This window comes from Culex pipiens, chromosome 3, assembly GCF_016801865.2.
Source record: "Culex pipiens pallens isolate TS chromosome 3, TS_CPP_V2, whole genome shotgun sequence".
NCBI classification, from domain to species: domain Eukaryota; kingdom Metazoa; phylum Arthropoda; class Insecta; order Diptera; family Culicidae; genus Culex; species Culex pipiens.
In genome coordinates, this window is record NC_068939.1 from 119903030 (window position 1) to 119922745 (window position 19716).

The following is a 19716-nucleotide window of genomic DNA, read 5'->3' on the forward strand; positions in this document are numbered from 1 at the left end:
TAAAAACTCAATTTGCTTTTTTTATGACAGTTATTTGTACAACAAAAGGAAATTTGACAAATAATCTTCGGAAATTGAATTGTTTTTGGCAACATAATTTGAGTTCAAAAATCTAGACAACTTGTTGTTTGGACATTGGACAAAAAATACCTAGTGTCATGTCTGATGCACGAAGTGATTTGTTTTCATTTTTAGAGAATCAGTGTGGATTAGTGGAGACCCTCTGCATACAACGATCGTAGAGCTGCTTAACCAACCTAGTTCACACATACAAGCATTTGTAAAATGCTGCTCGGTTCGCGTAATTTTTTTTCCAAAAGGAAGTTATTTTAAGGACCATAAACACCATGCTTCTACATTGCTCGTCTTGAATCACAATCATGTATTTTCTATTTTATTGCACGTTGTGGAGTACTATTAAGTACCTCCAATTGAATTATGCACAGTAAAAAAACATGGTAAAATTACATTTGTTAAGGAGTTCATCTTCAATGTTGGAAAAAATTGTAATTTTTCCACTTTGCTGCTGCAATGTCACTTTTTTGAGGTAAAATTATATCATTAAAGAGGTAATATTCAACCATCCAAAATTACACAATTTTTTACTTTACGTAAAATACGTAAATATACAGAGTTATCACAACAACCAAAAAAATTAAATTCCGCTAACACTTCTTTGCATGAAGAATCTATTCTCTGTAAAAAAAAACCCTTGTAAGTGCGTGCAATGCCTCCGTGTGTTCTTCCACTAACTCCGTAACACCAATTCTTCCGCTCCTCATCCGTACTCCAGTCGGAAACCAAACCCCACAATGCCGAACACGCCACTAATCGTCCACTTTCTCTACCGCTTCCCTGCGTCCTGCCCCGGGGGACACCTTCTTCTTCTTTCTCTTCTCTTTTTTTTCTCTCTTTCTCTCCTTGCAGGACCCACCCACCCAAACCCGTCCGCTTCGCCCTGGCACGAACCCGCCCAGTCCAGCTTATTATCCCTGACCGCACCCCTCAACGTTACCGAGTACCACCCTAGTGCCAACGCCACTAGCAGCAGCATTTCCGCCATCGTCGTTGAGCATCAGTCCCGGCTTTTCCTGTCGTTTAGTCTCCTTAGCCTTAGCTCACTGCTGGTCGCGTCGGGCGCGTCCCTAACCGGCGTAACGCGTCTGCTATATCTATGATCCGCACCCACCTCTCCAAAACTCCCCCACCAGCACAACAAGCATCCGAAAATTAGGCTTCGTACCCTAGTTCATCACATGTTTTGGCTTTAAAAACAAACAAAAACATACACTGAAAGAAAAATACACACACGGAAATTTTATAGACTGATTATTTTTAAAAGGATACAACGTTTAGAGATTCAAGGACTTTTCGGCAATACAAAATAAACAAGGAATGAAAATCGCAGAAATCGGAAATCTTAACGCTATTTACACAAGTTTTTAGAAAATTTGTTAGGCAGCTTACTATTTATATCGAGTTTAAGTAAACAGTCACTCACTACACTAATCTACAAAAAACCAAACATTGACCAGTGAAGCCAGGTTAGATATTTATGTATGAATATGAGTCACGAAACACTTGAAGATTTCGCAGAAAAAAAAAAAACAAAAATAACGGTTTAGGACTGCGGTTTATAAATGATGGGGCAAATTGAGTTGAAACCCTAACTAACCCTAAATAAAATTTGTAGTTTTATGTCTAAAAACTCCAACCTACTTTCATTGAAATGTCGCATCAAGTTAAAAATTGTTTAAATTTACCTATAATATGGAAAATCTTCATATACTCGAGAACAGATTTTCTGATCGGTTTGGTGTCTTCGGCTAAATTGTAGGTATTGCTTAGGACTTATCTAGATTAAATTTTCAAAAGGTCCTATCTGCATAGGAAACCCATGACTCATAGGTTGTTTTGAAAAGTTACTCTCGTTATCAGAAAAAAATAGTAACACCATATTTTTTTTTATTTTGACTTTTCTCACAAAAAATGAATTGCACAAAATAACCATTTTCGAAAAATCTCATTTTTGGTAATGTTTTAGATGACAAAATGCCATCATTTTAGTCCTGGCAAAAGTTGGTCAAGTTTCATTTGGCAGTGTTGCCAATTTCTCGAAAAAAAACATTTGTTTGAAAAATGTAAAATAAAATAAAAATAGAAATATTTTGACTTTATTTTTAGATATCAAAATGGCAATGCTGAAGACATCAAATCGATCAGAAACTTATTTTAACAGTCATTTTGTATGGACAGTCGATAAAATTGTATGAAAACTTGTACGGACTAACTAATGATGCAAAATGACTTCTTTGGTCATAGAAAAATTGCACAAAAAGTTTCATCCAAATAAAAAAAAACTAAATTTTCTAAAAATTGCTCATTGTCATCCTTTTATATTTTTTTTAAATTTGTTAATAAAGCCTTCCAACATTTTTTTAAAATCATTTTTTTCCAAAAATGCAAATCCAAAGGGACAAGAATTTATTGCAATTTTTTTCCAAAATCAGTAAACTCAATTTGTCCCACATTTCTGCTACCGTTAAGTTGTCGTTTATTACAAAAAAAAACTTTTTAGGGGCTTTCACTTAAAATCATAACAAAAATATTACAAAGTCCGTAACGGAATCGCAAATATAACTGGCAAAGGTTGCTTGGCTCGACATTGTACTTATTTATTAGAATTTAGAAATTGCGCGAATTAGGGTACAGGATTGTAAATACAAGAAAGAATCTAGAAGGAAAAACGAATGATTGCTGGGTAGCTTGTGCTCGTTTGGTCTGCTCTGGCATTAGAGAAACCCACAACGAAGAATGCTTAAAAATAGAGCCGTAGCTTTTCGGACGGTTGATTGAAATTATGATTTTCCATGACATGATATTATTAGTTAGAAGTGCTCGAGTTAGGATTAGGTAGGGTATCGAATTGTGTATTCTAGCAGTATATGTGGTATGCGGTATGTGAGATGATGTTTTGTAAATATTAGAAACTATGTTACACACTGAATGAAAACAAGTATTTTTAGCTTACGCAAAACCACTCTGTCCCTGTCCCTCTTTCTACTTAGTTAGGATCTTATTTATTCGTTTCCCAGTAAATACATTTTTCAAAGCAAAAATGTAGCGTCTTTTGTCGGGAAGGAGTCCATTTTTTCCATGTGTTCGAACGTCGATTAGAGGTGAATTCATTTTAAATACAAACAGTTTGGTTTTAATAATCTCGGTATAGAATCAGGTGCTTGAAAGGTGGGGTCGGAGACGAGAATTTAATTGATATTTTGGAATCCATTCGACCATGTTTGATGAGTAGTACAAAAAAACTTGATAGCCTTGCCGATTTTCCAAGATTTTCAATTTCATGAGTAAGTTTGTCAACAATTGATACAGTCATCCTTCATATTCGGAACAGTTTGCGCATCGGCTTATGTTCAAAAAACATGGAAAATCGATACAGAGCAGTTCTCTAGGATTTCGGTCATTCAATTTTTTTTGTATTTTTTAATCCGACTGAAACTTTTTTGGTGCCTTCGGTATGCCCAAAGAAGCCATTTTTCATCATCAGTTTGTCCATATAATTTTCCATACAAATTTGGCAGCTGTCCATACAAAAATGATGTATGAAAATTAAAAAATCTGTATCTTTTGAAGGAATTTTTTGATCGATTTGGTGTCTTCGGCAAAGTTGTAGGTATGGATACGGACTACACTGGAAAAAATGATACGCGGTAAAAAAATTTGGAGATTTTTTATTTATCTTTTTATCACTAAAACTTGATTTGCAAAAAACACTATTTTTAATTTTTTTATTTTTTGATATGTTTTAGAGGACATCAAATGCCAACTTTTCAGAAATTTCCAGGTTGTGCAAAAAATCATTTACCGAGTTATGAATTTTTTAATCAATACTGATTTTTTCAAAAAATCAAAATTTTGGTCGCAAAAATTTTTCAACTTTGTTTTTCGATGTAAAATGGAAATTGCAATCAAAAAATACTTTAGTGAATTTTTGATAAAGTGCACCGTTTTCAAGTTATAGCCATTTTTATGTAACTTTTTTCAAAAAAGTCGCAGTTTTTCATTTTTTTGAAATTAGTGCACATGTTTGCCCACTTTTGAAAAAAATATTTTTGAAAGGTTGAGAAAATTCTCTATATTTTGCTTCTTCGGACTTTGTTGATACGACCTTTAGTTGCTGAGATATTGCCATGCAAAGGTTTAAAAACAGGAAAATTGATGTTTTCTAAATCTCACCCAAACAACCCACCATTTTTCAATGCCGATATCTCAGCAAGTAATGGTCCGATTTTCAATGATAATATATGAAACATTTGTGAAATTTTCCGATCTTTTCGAAAACAATATTTTCAAAATTTTCAAATCAAGACTAACATTTCAAAAGGGCCAAGCATTCAATATTACGCCCTTTTAAAATGTTAATCTTGGTTTAAAAAAATTAAAAATATTGTTTTCGAAAAGATCGGAAAATTTCACGAATGTTTCATAATTTAACATTGTAAATCGGACCTATAGTTGCTGAGATATCGACATTAGAAAATTGTGGGTTGTTTGGGTGAGACTTAGAAAACATGAATTTTCTTTTTTTTTTAACCTTTGCATTGCAATATCTCAGCAACTAAAGGTCGTATCAACAAAGTGCGAAGAAGCAAAATATAGAAAATTTTCTCAGTTTTTCAAAAATATTTTTTCAAAAGTGGGAAAACATGTGCACTAATTTTTAAATAATGAAAAACTGCGACTATTTCGAAAAAAGTTACATAAAAATGCCTATAACTTGAAAACGGTGCACTTTATCAAAAATTCACTAAAGTACTTTTTGATTGCAATTTGCATTTTACATCGAAAAATAAAGTTGAAAAATTTTTGCGACCAAAATTTTGATTTTTTGAAAAAATCAGTATTGATTAAAAAATTCATAACTCGGTCAATTATTTTTGCACAACCTGAAAATTTCTGAAAAGTTGGTATTTTATGTCCTCTAAAACATATCAAAAAATAAAGATAAATAAAAACAGTGGACCTCCGTGTACGCACGAGTGCAAGCAGCAGTCAAGTGCTCAGTGCTCCATCGTTTTTTCGAAATTTTTCGCCGTAATTTACCGTGATTAGCCGCGAGTTTGCTCCAACAGCATGCCAAGGGCCGGCCGTGGCCGTGGCAGATCGAGTGCGGCCTCGAAAAACCCGCGAAGTTCGTCTACCGGCCGTGTGCAAAAAGGTAAACAAACCAACGCCGCGTCGACCGCCATCGCGCCGGGGAGTGTGTGCGCCAAAGGATTTGACCCCAAGTTATTACACCCTAATTACCGTGTTCAGGGCCGCAGCCCTATAAGGCTCCGTTCAGCTACTTCCGGCAATCCGTCGACCGATGGCGCTTCAACATCCGCCAACATTCCCACCAGTAACAAGTTCGCGAGACTGAGTGACGAGGAAAGCAGCTACAACAACACCGACGGTAGCACTACCGACGACGACGACGACGATGGTCGTGCACGGAAGAAAGTGATTTCGCCAAAAAAAGTAATTACTCCAAAGGAACGACGACCACCACCAATTTTCGTTTTGGACACGTTGGCGGACGATGTTGACGAGCAGCTGGAAGGCCTCGTGTACTGCCTCAAAAAAGGTAAATCGTCAGTGCAAGTGTTCACGTTTGACCAAAAGAACTTCGACCTGGTTGTGGAGAAATTGAAGCGTAAAAACTTCAAGTTCTACACATTCGACCCCGTGCAGAAGACCGCTGTTAAGGTCGTCTTGCAGGGGTATCAAGACCGCCCGATCTCCGTCCTGAAGGAGCACCTCTCGGGTGTCGGAATAACGCCGCGAGACTTAAAAGTCTTCTCGCGGAAGACAACAGTCACAGGTACACACACACTGTACCTGTTGTACTTCGATCGCGGCACCGTCAAACTTCAAGACCTGCGGCGGACTAAGGCGTTGGACGGTTTTTGGGTAAACTGGCGGTTTTACTCCAAAAATCCGACGGACGCAGCGCAATGCCACCGTTGCCAGAAATTCGGCCACGGCTCGCGGAACTGCAACATCCGGCCCCGCTGCGTGAAGTGCGGTGAGTCACACCTCTCGGAGGTGTGCGCACTGCCACAAAAGGCGGACTTGGGGGAAAATGCAGAACAAACCAAGCCGCGCGTAAAGTGCGCGAACTGCGGCGGTAACCATACCGGTAATTACCGTGGATGCGTCGCGCGCAAGTCCTACCTCGAGGAGCAGGAAAAGAGGAAGAAGAAAGCAGCAGCGTCCCATCCTCCTCAGCGAAGTACGAGCGCAGCCGTTCCTGCAGCTGGCCAGCGTACGGTTCCAGTGGACAACCCAGCGTTCCCTCCTGGATGGGGGCGGTCGTTTGCAAGCGTGGTCGCTGCCGGTAGCGGCGATGCGACCCAGCAAGGAGTCACCGGGGAAGATCTCTTTACCCTGCCGGAGTTCTTTGCTCGCGCGGGGGAGATGATGACGCGGTTTCGGACCTGCCGTAACAAGGCGGAGCAATTTCTGGCCCTCGGGGAGCTGATGATTAAGCACATCTATAAAGGATAAAAAATTGTGATCTAGTTTTAAGCTTTCTCTATTTCTATCCCCTTTCCCTTCCAATTTTAGTAAGTTTTTTTTCTTTATTTTTCTTACTCTTGGCAACACCTTTATTTACTAGTAATAACTGTTCCAAAATGGATTATGATGTAACACACAGCTGAAAGGAACTCCAAAACTCTGTTTTGTACCTCAAAAGAACTTATTGTATCTGATTATTCACCAATAAAACCGAATTTGAATTTGAAATAAAAACAGTGTTTTTTTGCAAATCAAGTTTTAGTAATAAATAGTTAATTAAAAAATCACAATTTTTTTTTTACCGTGTATCATTTTTTTCCAGTGTAGTCCGTATCCATACCTACAACTTTGCCGAAGACACCAAATCGATCAAAAAATTCCTTCAAAAGATACAGATTTTTGAATTTTCATACATCATTTTTGTATGGACAGCTGCCAAATTTGTATGGAAAATTATATGGACAAACTAATGATGCAAAATGGCTTCTTTGGGCATACCGAAGGCACCAGAAAAGTTTCAGTCGGATTAAAAAATACAAAAAAAATCGAATGACCGAAATCCTAGAGAACTGCTCATCTACTAATGACTACCGTAATCAGGGGTAACATTTGGGGTGTGGGATTGGGTAATACAAATTTCAGCATTTTTGTATGACCCTACATACCTATAGTACCCTAGTATGTGTAGGTCATCACTGAAATTTTAAAGTCACGCAGTTTTAGTGAAAAAAGTAGTGCGCGATGCGTCGAAAACCCCGGATTTTATTTTTTTTTAATCAAATCTCGGAATCCTGTTTATGAAGTCCCTCGATATTTTTAGTAATCTTATTTTTTTTTGAGTATGTTACGTAAAATTGTCCGATAAATCCGATAAAAATATTTTCAAACATAGGCTCATTGGTCTCGTCGTCAAAACGGCATTTTAAATTTTCATACGACATTTTCAAATGTTAGGCTATGTTTTTGAAACTTCTAACTATTTTCTTTGAAAGACCAACTAATCATCATCATCTTTCATTTACTTATAAGACAGGTAAAATCAGTTGAAATGGCGGGGAGTTATGATTTTTTTTTAAATATGGTTTTTGCGAAAATCGACGAAAATGGTAATATTTAGACCACCCTAACACGGCCAAACTAATGACCAAACTAACGGGTCTGATTATTTCGGCCAGGGAACCCCAGAAATTTTTTAAGCCCGATCCGAGCACTTTTGTTTTTTTTTCCATGCTGTTTTCGTGGAGCTGTATTAGTAATCAAAGCCAAAAATATTGTATTGACAGTGTGCCTATTTTTCGAAGTTATCAAAATCAAATATTCGTTGAGGAATTTTGTTCTTATTGCACGTTCGATTTGCACATCTTGTTTTGCAAACTGTCAAATTTGACGGCCCAAATTTTCATTAGGAAAATTTTGGCAACCATGCTTATGATATTTTTTTGAAAAATTTATGTTGAAAAGTATTCAATTTGTTTTAATGTTACTTCAGACGACACCAAGGTCGACTTTATGGATACCAAAATCAAAGGAAACATCGAGAAATTGGAAATCAGGTTTCAGATGCCAAAATTTATTTTGTCTATATTTAGCATAATGATTTAATCTGTAACATTGACTCGTAAGTGGATTATATTTCATAAATATGATATTATCAATCAAGGCCACCACTTCAAAATAATGAAATAGACAATATTGGTAAAATATTCAACAGGTAATCCTAGATGGAAAGGCAATTGAGTGGAGCAATTGTAGTGTAACACCCAACAGTATCTAATTTTAGGTTGAAAAATTTAGGCAGCTATTCCTAAAAAGGACAATAATTTAAAAGTAAATTTCTTAAATATTCATACATCTCAAATTAATCAAATTGTATATTACAGAAACATAATTCAACTTTCAATTTAAAGGTTCGCTTAACATGCAATTACAGAATAACTGATAAAAGTTGTTGCGAAAAGTCTTGTAAAAAAGCTCATGAAACAATCGAATAATGTCTCCTGTAATGTTGTTTCTCAATATTCTGCAAAAACATAAATATAAAATAAATCAACACACAATGTGAATCTGAGCTATTGTAGAATCTTAAGACTTTACAGGAAAACAGCACAAAACTTACACAGACAAAAGATACTGCCACTGCTATGTCACTATACAACAGCTTACAACACAAGAAAATACTCCTAAAAACTACAATTAACCTTAGCATTAGAACAAAAATGCAGCTCACTTCTAGTGCCTCTTTTTACTTTCAATAATAAACCTAACATGAAATCAAAAAAGCTTCTAGTCATTCGTAACTTAAAATAAATCAAACCAACCGTTTTGTTTCGTCACTTTGAGGAGATTGTTTACCGATTTCAAATATTTAAAAAAAAAATGAAAATTTCTTAAAGGTGACGAAAATTTCTTCTTTCTGTAATAAATGAAAAAAAAAGTCGTGGAAAACTGCTCCTCAACCTACATAAAGTGCCATAACTATTTGCATAAAGCTTAACTGCGAATAAAGACCCTCAGACTAGATTTAGTAGATGTTAATCGAATTCATCACGACTAATCTCACCATCACACAACCAACATATTCGCGAGCGTATCAATTATCACTAATCGGATGAGTTTAAATTTATTCGCCAACCGCCAGCAAGAAATGCGCAAAAAAACACTTTTTAGTTCGTCGACATGTGCGCTAGCGAGAAGGGGGCCGTCCAGGGAAGCCGTCACCGTCACCAAAGTGCTCCTCACAACAATGTTGCGCTTGCGTGTCTTCATTAGTGATTCGGCAGAACTAGCCATCGGCGGATGATTAATGCGACTCGCCTCCGAAATGCCAATTTTACCATAAAATTGCTTTTGTATCGAAAATGAATGAAACTTATAATCTTTATAACGAAAAAGAAACACGAAAGGCCGACAAAAATGCACGCAAACAGCAAACTACTCGCAAAAAAAGATGCACACATAATTCACTAGACTAGAGAGACCTAGGGAAAAATATGAGATATGAGAAAAACAAAATCCAATAAATTTGTAGATAGATTACCATATATTAGACAACTCACTGCTGCTGCTGCTGATGTTCCTGGAGCGAGCAAAACAGTATATTTAAATAATGGAATGATTGTTTAAATAGGGTATGCTGAAAGTTACGTGTAGCATGTTGAATGGAATTTATTGGAAAACAAAATGTGCTACGTCTTATAGAAGTTATATTAAATTATGCAACAAAAAAAAACAAAACTAGCATTAAATCGCAAGAAAAATAAAACAGTGGAAAAGTGTATACTAAACCGAGAGATAAATGCAAATATAAACGTCAAAATTGTATTAAAATTAATAACAACTTATTAGTGTATAATGTTTTAATCGTTAATTATCACATCCCAGATATTACTTTTTGTTAAATAATTTAAAGTGTGAAATAAATCGTAGTCAAATAAAAATGATTAAAGGTAAGTATACTGGCCGGTTCGCACCTTTTTTTCCTGTCGGTAAATTTTTAGTTTGATACTGGGATATAGCTTCCTATATAATGGTTATTTATGCAAAACTATAATATTGATACAACATTATTTAAAATTAAAAAAAATAATATTCAAAATAAACAAAAAAATATTTCCACCTCATTTATTCTCAGAAACAAAACAATCGTTCCGGAAGGTCTTCCTGCCTTTCTGTCTACGATTCAAAACAATTCGTCAAATCACTCCCAAAATAGCAAACACGGCTTTGTTACAGCAAAAAATGCGCAATTCGCAAACATTCTTACCCGGTCAAAAGCTCTTTTGCTCTCCTTCTTGGGCAAACTCCCGCGTCGTCCATCATTCATCACCATCGTCATTGTCGTCGTCATTTTTTGCCAAAATTCGAAATTCGCATGTCGTCAGCTGTGTGCTATCTTGTGACAACGACCATTTAGTACATTTCGAGAAAATCGATTTTTAAAGTTTGATGATAAATATTTTCAAAACTATGAATGATAGAGCCAAAATTTTTGAAGCAATCGGTTCTTATAATATCGTTTAACAAACGCTCCAAGTTTCAACTAATTTGGTTACACCAGTAAAAAGATACAGTAAATTATGTAATCAAAAATCTGAAAAGCACGTGTCACAAGTGTGTTTCGAAAGTAAAATTATACTACGTGTCACAAGTGTGCACAGAATTTCCATATAAACTAAAATAGGCTTAAATCAATAGTTTAATCGACTTAATCAGTATATTTTAAAAAACAAAAGATTGCATTGCCTTTAGAAATTGTGTATCAACATAAATTTGTGAAAAACAAGAAAAAAATTCCACATTTTCCAACAACATGTATGACGTGTCACAAGTGTGCTCAATCATTTTGATGATAAATTGGTCTATGTCACAAGTGTGTATTGCGATATCCGGGAAACGGGAGCGAGTTCCCAAAATCTGGTTAAAGCATCTTGTAGTGTTTGTTAAGTATAGCCAAACGTCATCATTAACTCATTTTCGACCAAAATGGTCTATGTCACAAGATAGCACACAGCTGACGATGTGTTCAGCAGCGGAACGATGAAAAACAGTAAATTAGCAACAGTTTTTTTTTTTCTACTGCTTCTAATTTTTGCGATAAGCACAGCAGCAGCGCCGAAATGAAGTCACGTGTTTTGACCATTCGTGGACGCGCCTCGGCTGACCTGCTTTTGGGCCTGCGGAATTTTGTGTTGTGGTCGTTTTTGGTGAATTTGACACACCTCGTGGTCGTCAATCTAACACACAGAAGCTTCTGTTATCAACTTATTCCTGACCTGAGTACTCGGTAATTTTTAATAAGTCTGTTGTGTATGATTCGGATTAAAATTTATTTACTAATTTTCACGACCTGATACCAAAAATTTTAAATTAAAATTCGTTAAAATTAAATTATTAAACGAAAATGCAATTGCTAACTTTTGAGCTTTGGTTAAGTTTTGTCAGCTGTGGGCGATTGAAAAAAATATAATGAAAATAAATTTTAAAATTTTTAGCGCCATTTTCAACAAAAAATAAGAAAAATCTCTCATAAAATATTGTACATTTTACATTTTGCTGCTGTTGCAAATTTAGCAAAGTATCAATCAAATTATGAAAAAAAAAGTTCAATTGTTTTCAAACTTTTTTCTATCTAGAACTACAATTGAGCAACTCTCTACGAAATCGGCCGATTTCAACCATTTGTATTTTTTGTATTTTTTTATTTGACTCAAACTTTGTAGGGGCCTTCCCTATAATCAAAGAAGCTTTTTTTGTGTCATTGGTTTACCCATACAAGTCTCCATACAATTTTGGCAGCTGTCCATACAAAAATGGTACGTAAATATTCGAATATCTGTAACTTTTGAATGAATTTTCTGATCAATTTGGTGTCTTCGGCAAAGTTGTAGGTATTGTTGAGGACTATTGAGAAAAAAATAGGTACACGAAAAAAAATTGCCGATTTTTTAATTAACATTTTTTTCACAAAAACTCAATTTCCCAAAATACGTATTTTTTGATTTTCGAGATTTTTTGATATGTTTTAGGGGACAAAAACCCGCAACTTTTGAGCCATAGAGAAACATGGTCAAAAAATCTGCCGCCGAGTTATGATTTTTTGAAAAAATAGTGATTTTTGGAAAAAATCAAAATTTCATGCAAAACTAATTTGACGTAATTTTTTAATGTAAAATTGAATTTCCAATCGAAAAGTACTCTACAGATTTTTTGATAAAAGGCTCTGTTTTCAAGATATAGCCACCGAAAGTTTGATTTTAGCGAAATATTTGCAGTTTTTCGATTTTTAAAAATAGTGACCATGAGTGACCATTTCTAAAAATATTTTTTTTGAAAAGTTCAGAAAATTTGCTATAAAATTGTCTAAGAGACATTGAAGATTGGACCTCTGGTTGCTGAGATACAGCGGCTTAAACAAAAAGAAACACGAAAATTGAAGTTTTCTAAGTCTCACCCAAACAGCCCACCATTTTCTAATGTCGATATCTCAGCAACTAATGGTCCGATTTTCAATGTTAATACATGAAACATTCGTGAAATTTTCCGATCCTATATTTTGAAAACAGAGCCTTTTATCAAAAAATCTGAAAAGTACTTTTCGATTGGAAATTCAATTTTACATTAAAAAATTACGTCAGATTTGTTTTTGCATGAAATTTTGATTTTTTCCAAAAATCACAATTTTTTCAAAAAATCATAACTCGGCGGTAGATTTTTTGACCATGTTTCTCTATGGCTCAAAAGTTGCGGGTTTTTGTCCCCTAAAACATATCAAAAAATCTAGAAAATCAAAAAATACGTATTTTGGGAAATTGAGTTTTTGTGAAAAAAATGTTAATTAAAAAATCGGAAATTTTTTTTCGTGTACCTATTTTTTCTCAATAGTCCTCAACAATACCTACAACTTTGCCGAAGACACCAAATTGATCAGAAGATTCATTCAAAAGTTACAGATATTCGAATATTTACGTACCATTTTTGTATGGACAGCTGCCAAAATTGTATGGAGACTTGTATGGGTGAACCAATGACACAAAATAGCTTACTTGGTCATAGGGAAGGCCCCCACAAAGTTTGAGCCAAATCAAAAAATAAAAATAAAATCCATTTCCGGTTTTGGTAGAGAATTGCTCAATTATTATTTTTCAAAGAGATTAAATTGCCTTTATTTGATTAAAAATGCCGAAAAGAAAAAGAGAGTAAACATTGCAATACACGTTTAATCTATGTGAGTTTGTTTAATGAAAAAGAAATTTTGAATTTTAATAATAGTTGGTTTTAAGTTTTGATCCTATTTAAACCAAATGTTTGCAGTGAGATTCAAACTTATTTAACCTTCGAGAAGTCGCGCAAAAAAAAAACTACAAGAGCAGTCGCGTGGTGTACTTTGTGCACCTATCAGAAATTTTAAAATAAATCGAATATAATTCCAAATAGGAAGTAACAATGTTCTACAAAGTTGTTAATTTCACCAACAAGAATGTCATCAGATACCCAACCACCATCCAGAATAAACCGGAGGGCCTCGGGGATGTTCCGAAGAGAAGACATTTCCGAAATTCCGGTCCGCAAGGCATGATGGGTGTCAAACTTCATAATTTTCAACGGCAAATCTCAATATCAACATTTCAAGTGTCACAGATGATCTTGCCACCATCCGGATTAATCCGGTGGCCCCAAGGATGTTCCGAAGAGAGTACATTTCCGAAATTCCGGTCCGCAATGTAGGAATCTAACCCTGGTCAACACTGGCTGACAGATCAACTATGGTTGACGTCTAGAGATGAGAAGAGTTAGGGAGTGACAATCAGAGTGTACCGCGGTCGGACACGCGAGTGGTGGCGGCAATAAATGTTATTAGCCGCCAGTGATGTGTTTTATTAATAATCCGCGTCTTCCTCTGGGCCCAACGTCTACATTGGCGACGAGGAGAAAATATCCAGTGAAAGTGGAAGTGTCTCAGGAAATCTAAGGTAGTGTACGGTAATTTTTGTGAAGAGGTGGAGGAGGAATTATAAGAACAACAATTTGTAAGTATGTAAGCGGGTGCGTGAGATTGTGAAAGCAGTAAGAGTGTATGCGTGTACACGTAAGCGGTGGCAGTTGAATGAAAAATATACACATTGTGCATTTGTTTACATAGTTACACGGCTAATGAGGGTCAGTTAGGTTTGACTTGATTTTCAGTTTTGTACTCAGTTTTGGGTCCTCTTAAAAGTCGTCGTTTTGGATAACAAACGGCCGTAATTTAAGTTTTAAATAGCATCTTTTTTTGTGTTATAAAGGTCAGAGGAGCCGGGACACGTGGTGTGGAGTAAGCGTAGTTTCCTCTCACTCAGTTGGCTTGAGTTCGATCCCAGAAGGTCCCGGTGGCATTTTTCGAGACGTGATTTGTCTGATCAGTCCAGGGGTAGGAGTCGTTTCCCTGGGCCCTGTTTTGGTGGAGTCGCAAGTAGGCAGTTGGACTCCAAAGGTCATCAGTTCGAATGGAATGGAAGCTAAGGTGTAAAAATAGGGTTTGCAAATGCCTCAACGATCAAGCTTTCGGTAACCTAGTTTCGAGTAGGAATCTCGCAATCGAGAATGCCAGTCGGTCAGAGGAAAGTTGTCTTGATCTTATTTCATTCAAATAGGGTCACTAGAGACAAGACGACAGGTTAATCTGGTATTTTGATTCATTTCTTCACTCGCAAAATGGAAAACAGTTGGTAGTCGGTTGAAGTGATTGGAATCTTGTGGGCATAATTCAAAGAGCGTTTCTATTGGTGCATTCGTTTGGAAGCTGGTTAGGCATGGTTGCCGCATTTCAGTTCAGCGCTTAATTCAGTTCAATCTGAAACTGACTCGGTTCTAAGGTTAGAAATTTGACAGCCCTTGTGAACTGTTTTTTGCACGCGTGTACTTAGGTAATTGTAATTTGTGCGTTTATTTATAACGATAACCTGTTAGTTTACAACTTTTTTATCAGGTCAAGGAAGTAACTGTAGGAACAATATAATTGATAGAAATAATCCATACAAACTGAGTACTGTAACTATTCGTTAAACTAAAATTAAGTAGAATCGATTGGTAAACCGTTCCAGCAGGTAGCTCCGTGAAGCAGGACACTTTTTCCGCTTGAAGTGGTGTGTCTAGGGATGATGAAGCAGCGGGTTCGCTGCTGCTGACTGCGTTGCAGGTGTTGATGGATGTAGTCTGGTAGGTTGTCGTAGTCGGCTTGTCTAATGAAACTGCAGATCCTTAGGCGGTATTTCGATGGCAAGTCAATTCCAAGGATAGAGTTGCGGACAGCTGCTGTGGTATCACGTCGGCGAAGGTTGTGTACAAATCGTACGGCTGATTTGAAGCAACGATACAGTTGATCCTTCAGTGCAGCTGATATCTGGTGATCTTGTTCTAAAAAGTTATGGATGGCTTAGTGTCGAAGGTGGATGGATTAGGATTAGGATTAGGATGGCTTAGTGCCGAAGGTTGGCTTAGTGCCGGAGGATGGCTTAGTGCCGGAGGTTGGCTTAGTGCCGGGGGATGGCTTAGTGCCGGGGGATGGCTTAGTGCCGGAGGTTGGCTTAGTGCCGAAGGTTGGCTTAGTGCCGAGGTTTGGCTTAGTGCCGGGGGATGGCTTAGTGCCGAAGGTTGGCTTAGTGCCGGGGGATGGCTTAGTGCCGGAGGTTGGCTTAGTGCCGAGGGTTGGCTTAGTGCCGGAGGTTGGCTTAGTGCCGGGGGTTGGCTTAGTGCCGGGGGATGGCTTAGTGCCGGAGGTTGGCTTAGTGCCGAAGATGGGCTTAGTGCCGGGGGTTGGCTTAGTGCCGGGGGATGGCTTAGTGCCGTTGAGAGGCTGGTGGATGTTCACTCATGCCTGGTGGAGAGATGGCTCGTGAATATCTGCTGTAAGGCCTGGGGGAGAAGAGGCTTGTGATTGTCCACTCATGCCTGGTGGAGAGATGGCTTGTGGATGATTACATGGAAGCCTGGTGAAGAGGAGGCTGGTGGATGTTCACTCATGCCTGGTGGAGAGATGGCTCGTGAATATCTGCTGTAAGGCCTGGGGAAGAAGAGGCTTGTGATTGTCCACTCATGCCTGGTGGAGAGATGGCTTGTGGATGATTACATGGAAGCCTGGTGAAGAGGAGGCTGGTAGATGTTCACTCATGCCTGGCGGAGAGATGACTCGTGAATATCTGCTGTAAGACCTGGGGTAGGGGCTGCAGGCTTGTGTATGATCATCGAAAGGTGAAGTTAGAAAGATTTGTATTCTTCAACATTGTAACATTGCGTAAGTAACAGTTACTGTTAAAGTTAGGAATTCAAGGTACAAACTACAAGGATATTTTTAAGGAAGTTCAGTAGTGCCATTAGGGATCATTTTTGCACAAGTTAACATTTGAAATGATTGAAAAGTGACAGGAAAGTTTAGGGTATTTGGTAATTCGTTTGGGTGCAGGCGTGGTCGAATGGTTACGCTGTTCGCGTTGTAAGCGGATGATCAGGGGTTCGTTTCCCATCTTCTATTGACTTCCATTCGGATGGGGAGTAAAACGCTGGTCTTCGCCCTTAGTTGTTGTTAGGCCGTAGAGTAATTCCAGGCGTAGAAGTCGTCTCCCTGATATACGAACAAACAACACACCAAACCAAACCTGCTCCGGTAGAGTCGCTGGTCGGCGGCTGGACTTGCAATCCAAAGATCGTCAGATCGAATCCGTGGATGGAAGGAGTAAAAAGAGGTTTGGGTGCTCTTCCCATTCAAGCCTTCAGACTCCTAGGTGCGAGCAGAATCTTACAATAGGGGCCATAAAAGATCTGGGAACGTTAAAGTGGAAGGTTTGTTTTGTTGGTTGTTTTAATTCGTTAAGGTTATGTACTCATCAAACGTATACAAGAGGCAAGATATTGTGTTCTAATAGTGAAGAAGTTGTAAAGCCAAACTTTAACCTGCTCTTAAATACTATAACATAATCAGTGATTAAACCTACAAAATACTTTTTTTTATTACTGAGTTTCATTAGCAACAGGTCACAGGAGGAGGAGGTTTTGCCAGCACACGTAGTTCGTTCGGAGAGGTCTTACTTCGTTAGGCCGAATTCCGCGTGAACAACACACAGAGGAGAAGGATGAACCACGAGCTAGTGCAGCTCAACGGCAAACCGGGTTTTCAGAGAGTCACCTGGGTTTACCGGATCCTTTGGGTCGTGCGCATGGCAAGAGAGCCAGGCGGGCGGGGTGCCGACCTGGACGGAGTGTGTGCGGCCCGGAGCCGAGTTGGCTGGCGGCTCACCTGGAGACTGCTGATGAACTAAGGGATGTCCTTAAGATTTGAAGGAGGATGGTTGCAAGATAGGGTTCTGTTTGGGGGTGCGAAGTTGTCTTCGTATTCCAGAATTGTCAGGTTGACGGACCCAATTCCGTTATAATTTGATTGTACAAATAGTTAGGTGTTGTGGTAAGTAATTTTGGAGATACTTACAGCTACAAAATAATTCAGATACAATCATTGGACGAAATAAGTTCAGTAATTTCGATAAATTAAGCGAGAGCAGATAAAACTGTTTAAAACAACTGCTACTTTTGCTAGGGGAGAAGAAAAAGGATAGGAAAGCTTAAGTTTATATCACGGAAAATTTGTCAGTTAGTTAATTAAGGCTAAGACTTTAACTGCAGGGCATAGGTACTTTCCCATCAGCTCTTGCAGCGCAAAGAACTGCTCCAGTTTGTTTCCGCAAACAACTTATTTGAGCGACTGTTATTGTTTTAAGATATAGAATTGTGAAACGATAGTTGAGGATTATCTTTATTCATTCAAATCTACCGGACTCAAAACAAAGGGAACAAAAAAAAACAAGTCATTTTGTAGAAAGAGGCTGAAACAAGTGTCTTATAAAATCTAATATTATTTGCATTGGAATCTTTAAAAAAATACTATCTGAAAAATGCTGCGTACAAGATTTTAGACTCATTAATTTATTGACTAAATTTGCTCAAATTATAGGCAAATAGGGAAACGCTTAGCATTCTATTAACTTTAAATTAAATTGTTTTAAGTGAAGGAGGAGGTAGTACTGGATCGATTGGATAGCGGTTAACTGTAGTGAATTATGGATTTACAATTACAAGATTAATAAATGTGACGGAGCAACAATTAAATTGAACAGCTAAGAAAGGAGAGTGAAAGGACAAAACTTCATTGAGTGTAATGGCTTAGTTCAAAGTTCAAAGGACGTGACAAGAGATTATACTGTAAACATAAATGCTCGTTTGACTCAGCAAAAGATATAAGATTTTAATACTATTGTTATCAACAAATACTAGATTAAAAATAAATCCACTCGTGTGTTCAGATCAGGGCAATTATGAGGACAATCTAGTTTGCTAAACTGTTAAATTATCAATTGTGAAGTATCTATCATTTTCAAGGAAGAGAGGGATGTAGGAATCTAACCCTGGTCAACACTGGCTGACAGATCAACTATGGTTGACGTCTAGAGATGAGAAGAGTTAGGGAGTGACAATCAGAGTGTACCGCGGTCGGACACGCGAGTGGTGGCGGCAATAAATGTTATTAGCCGCCAGTGATGTGTTTTATTAATAATCCGCGTCTTCCTCTGGGCCCAACGTCTACACGCAAGGCATGATGGGTGTCAAACTTCATAATTTTCAACGGCAAATCTCAATGTGAACATTTCAAGTGTCAGAGATGATCTTACCACCATCCGGATTAACCCGGTGGCCCCGGAGATGTTCCGAAGAGGGGACATTTCCGGAAATCCGTTGCGTCTTTTAATTACGAAAATTTTGGTACCCAAACATCTATAGGTCATCGTTGAAATTTTAAAGTTATCGAAGTTTTAGTGAAAAAAGTTGATTTTTTGCCGATTTCGTCATTTTCCTGTTTTTGCGCGCGGCGCGTCGAAAAACACGGATTTTATTTTCATAAAATCATATTTCGGAATCCTGTTAATGAACTCCTCCCATTTTTAAGTATGTTATGTAAAAATGTCCGAGGAATCCGATAAAAATATTTCCAGACATAAGCTCTTTGGTCCAGACACCGTCAAAACGGCATTTTAATGTTTCACACGCCCTTTTCATATGTTAGGCTAAATTTTGAAACTTCTTATTATTTTTATTTGAAAGACCAACTTATCACCTTTCTTTTGCGTCTAAGACAGCTAAAATCGGATGAAATGACGCGGAGTTATGATTTTTTGAAAAAAGTGGTTTTTGCGAAAATCGACGAAAATGGCCATTTTTCAGACCACCCTAACACGGCGTAGGTCACCCAAATGGCCAAACAAAAAAATACGGGTCTAATTATTTTGGCCAGAGAACCCCCAGAAAATTTTCGAGCCCGATCCGAGCACTTTTGTTTTTTTCCATGCTGTTTTCGTGGGGAATTGCTGTATGAACATTTCAAGTGTCAGAGATGATCTTGCCACCATCCGGATTAACCCGGTGGCCCCGGGGATGTTCCTAAGAGGGGACATTTCCGGAAATCCGGTCCACAAGCTATAATGGGTATGAAGTTTGAAACCCATCATGGCTTGTGGACCGGATTTCCGGAAATGTCCCCTCTTCGGAACATCCCCAGGGCCACCGGGTTAATCCGGATGGTGGCAAGATCATCTCTGACACTTGAAATGTTCATATTGA

General features: G+C 37.7%; 1 protein-coding gene across 2 annotated transcripts in view; it reads left to right on the forward strand.

Annotated features, from left to right (window-relative positions):
• The window catches only part of LOC120413937 (uncharacterized), a 159301-nt gene extending 157655 nt beyond the window's left edge, over positions 1 to 1646 (forward strand). The window contains exon 5 of one of the 2 annotated variants that reach the window (XR_005604992.2): positions 928 to 1058. Coding sequence is in view for 1 of the 2 variants with exons in the window: in XM_039574934.2 (XP_039430868.1) it covers positions 928 to 1178 (251 nt within the window). In the remaining variant the exon portion in view is untranslated. Of the gene's footprint in view, positions 1 to 927 lie in introns of both variants that reach the window. The other variant, XM_039574934.2, reaches the window with a different exon arrangement.
• Positions 1647 to 19716: the final 18070 nt, after the last annotated feature.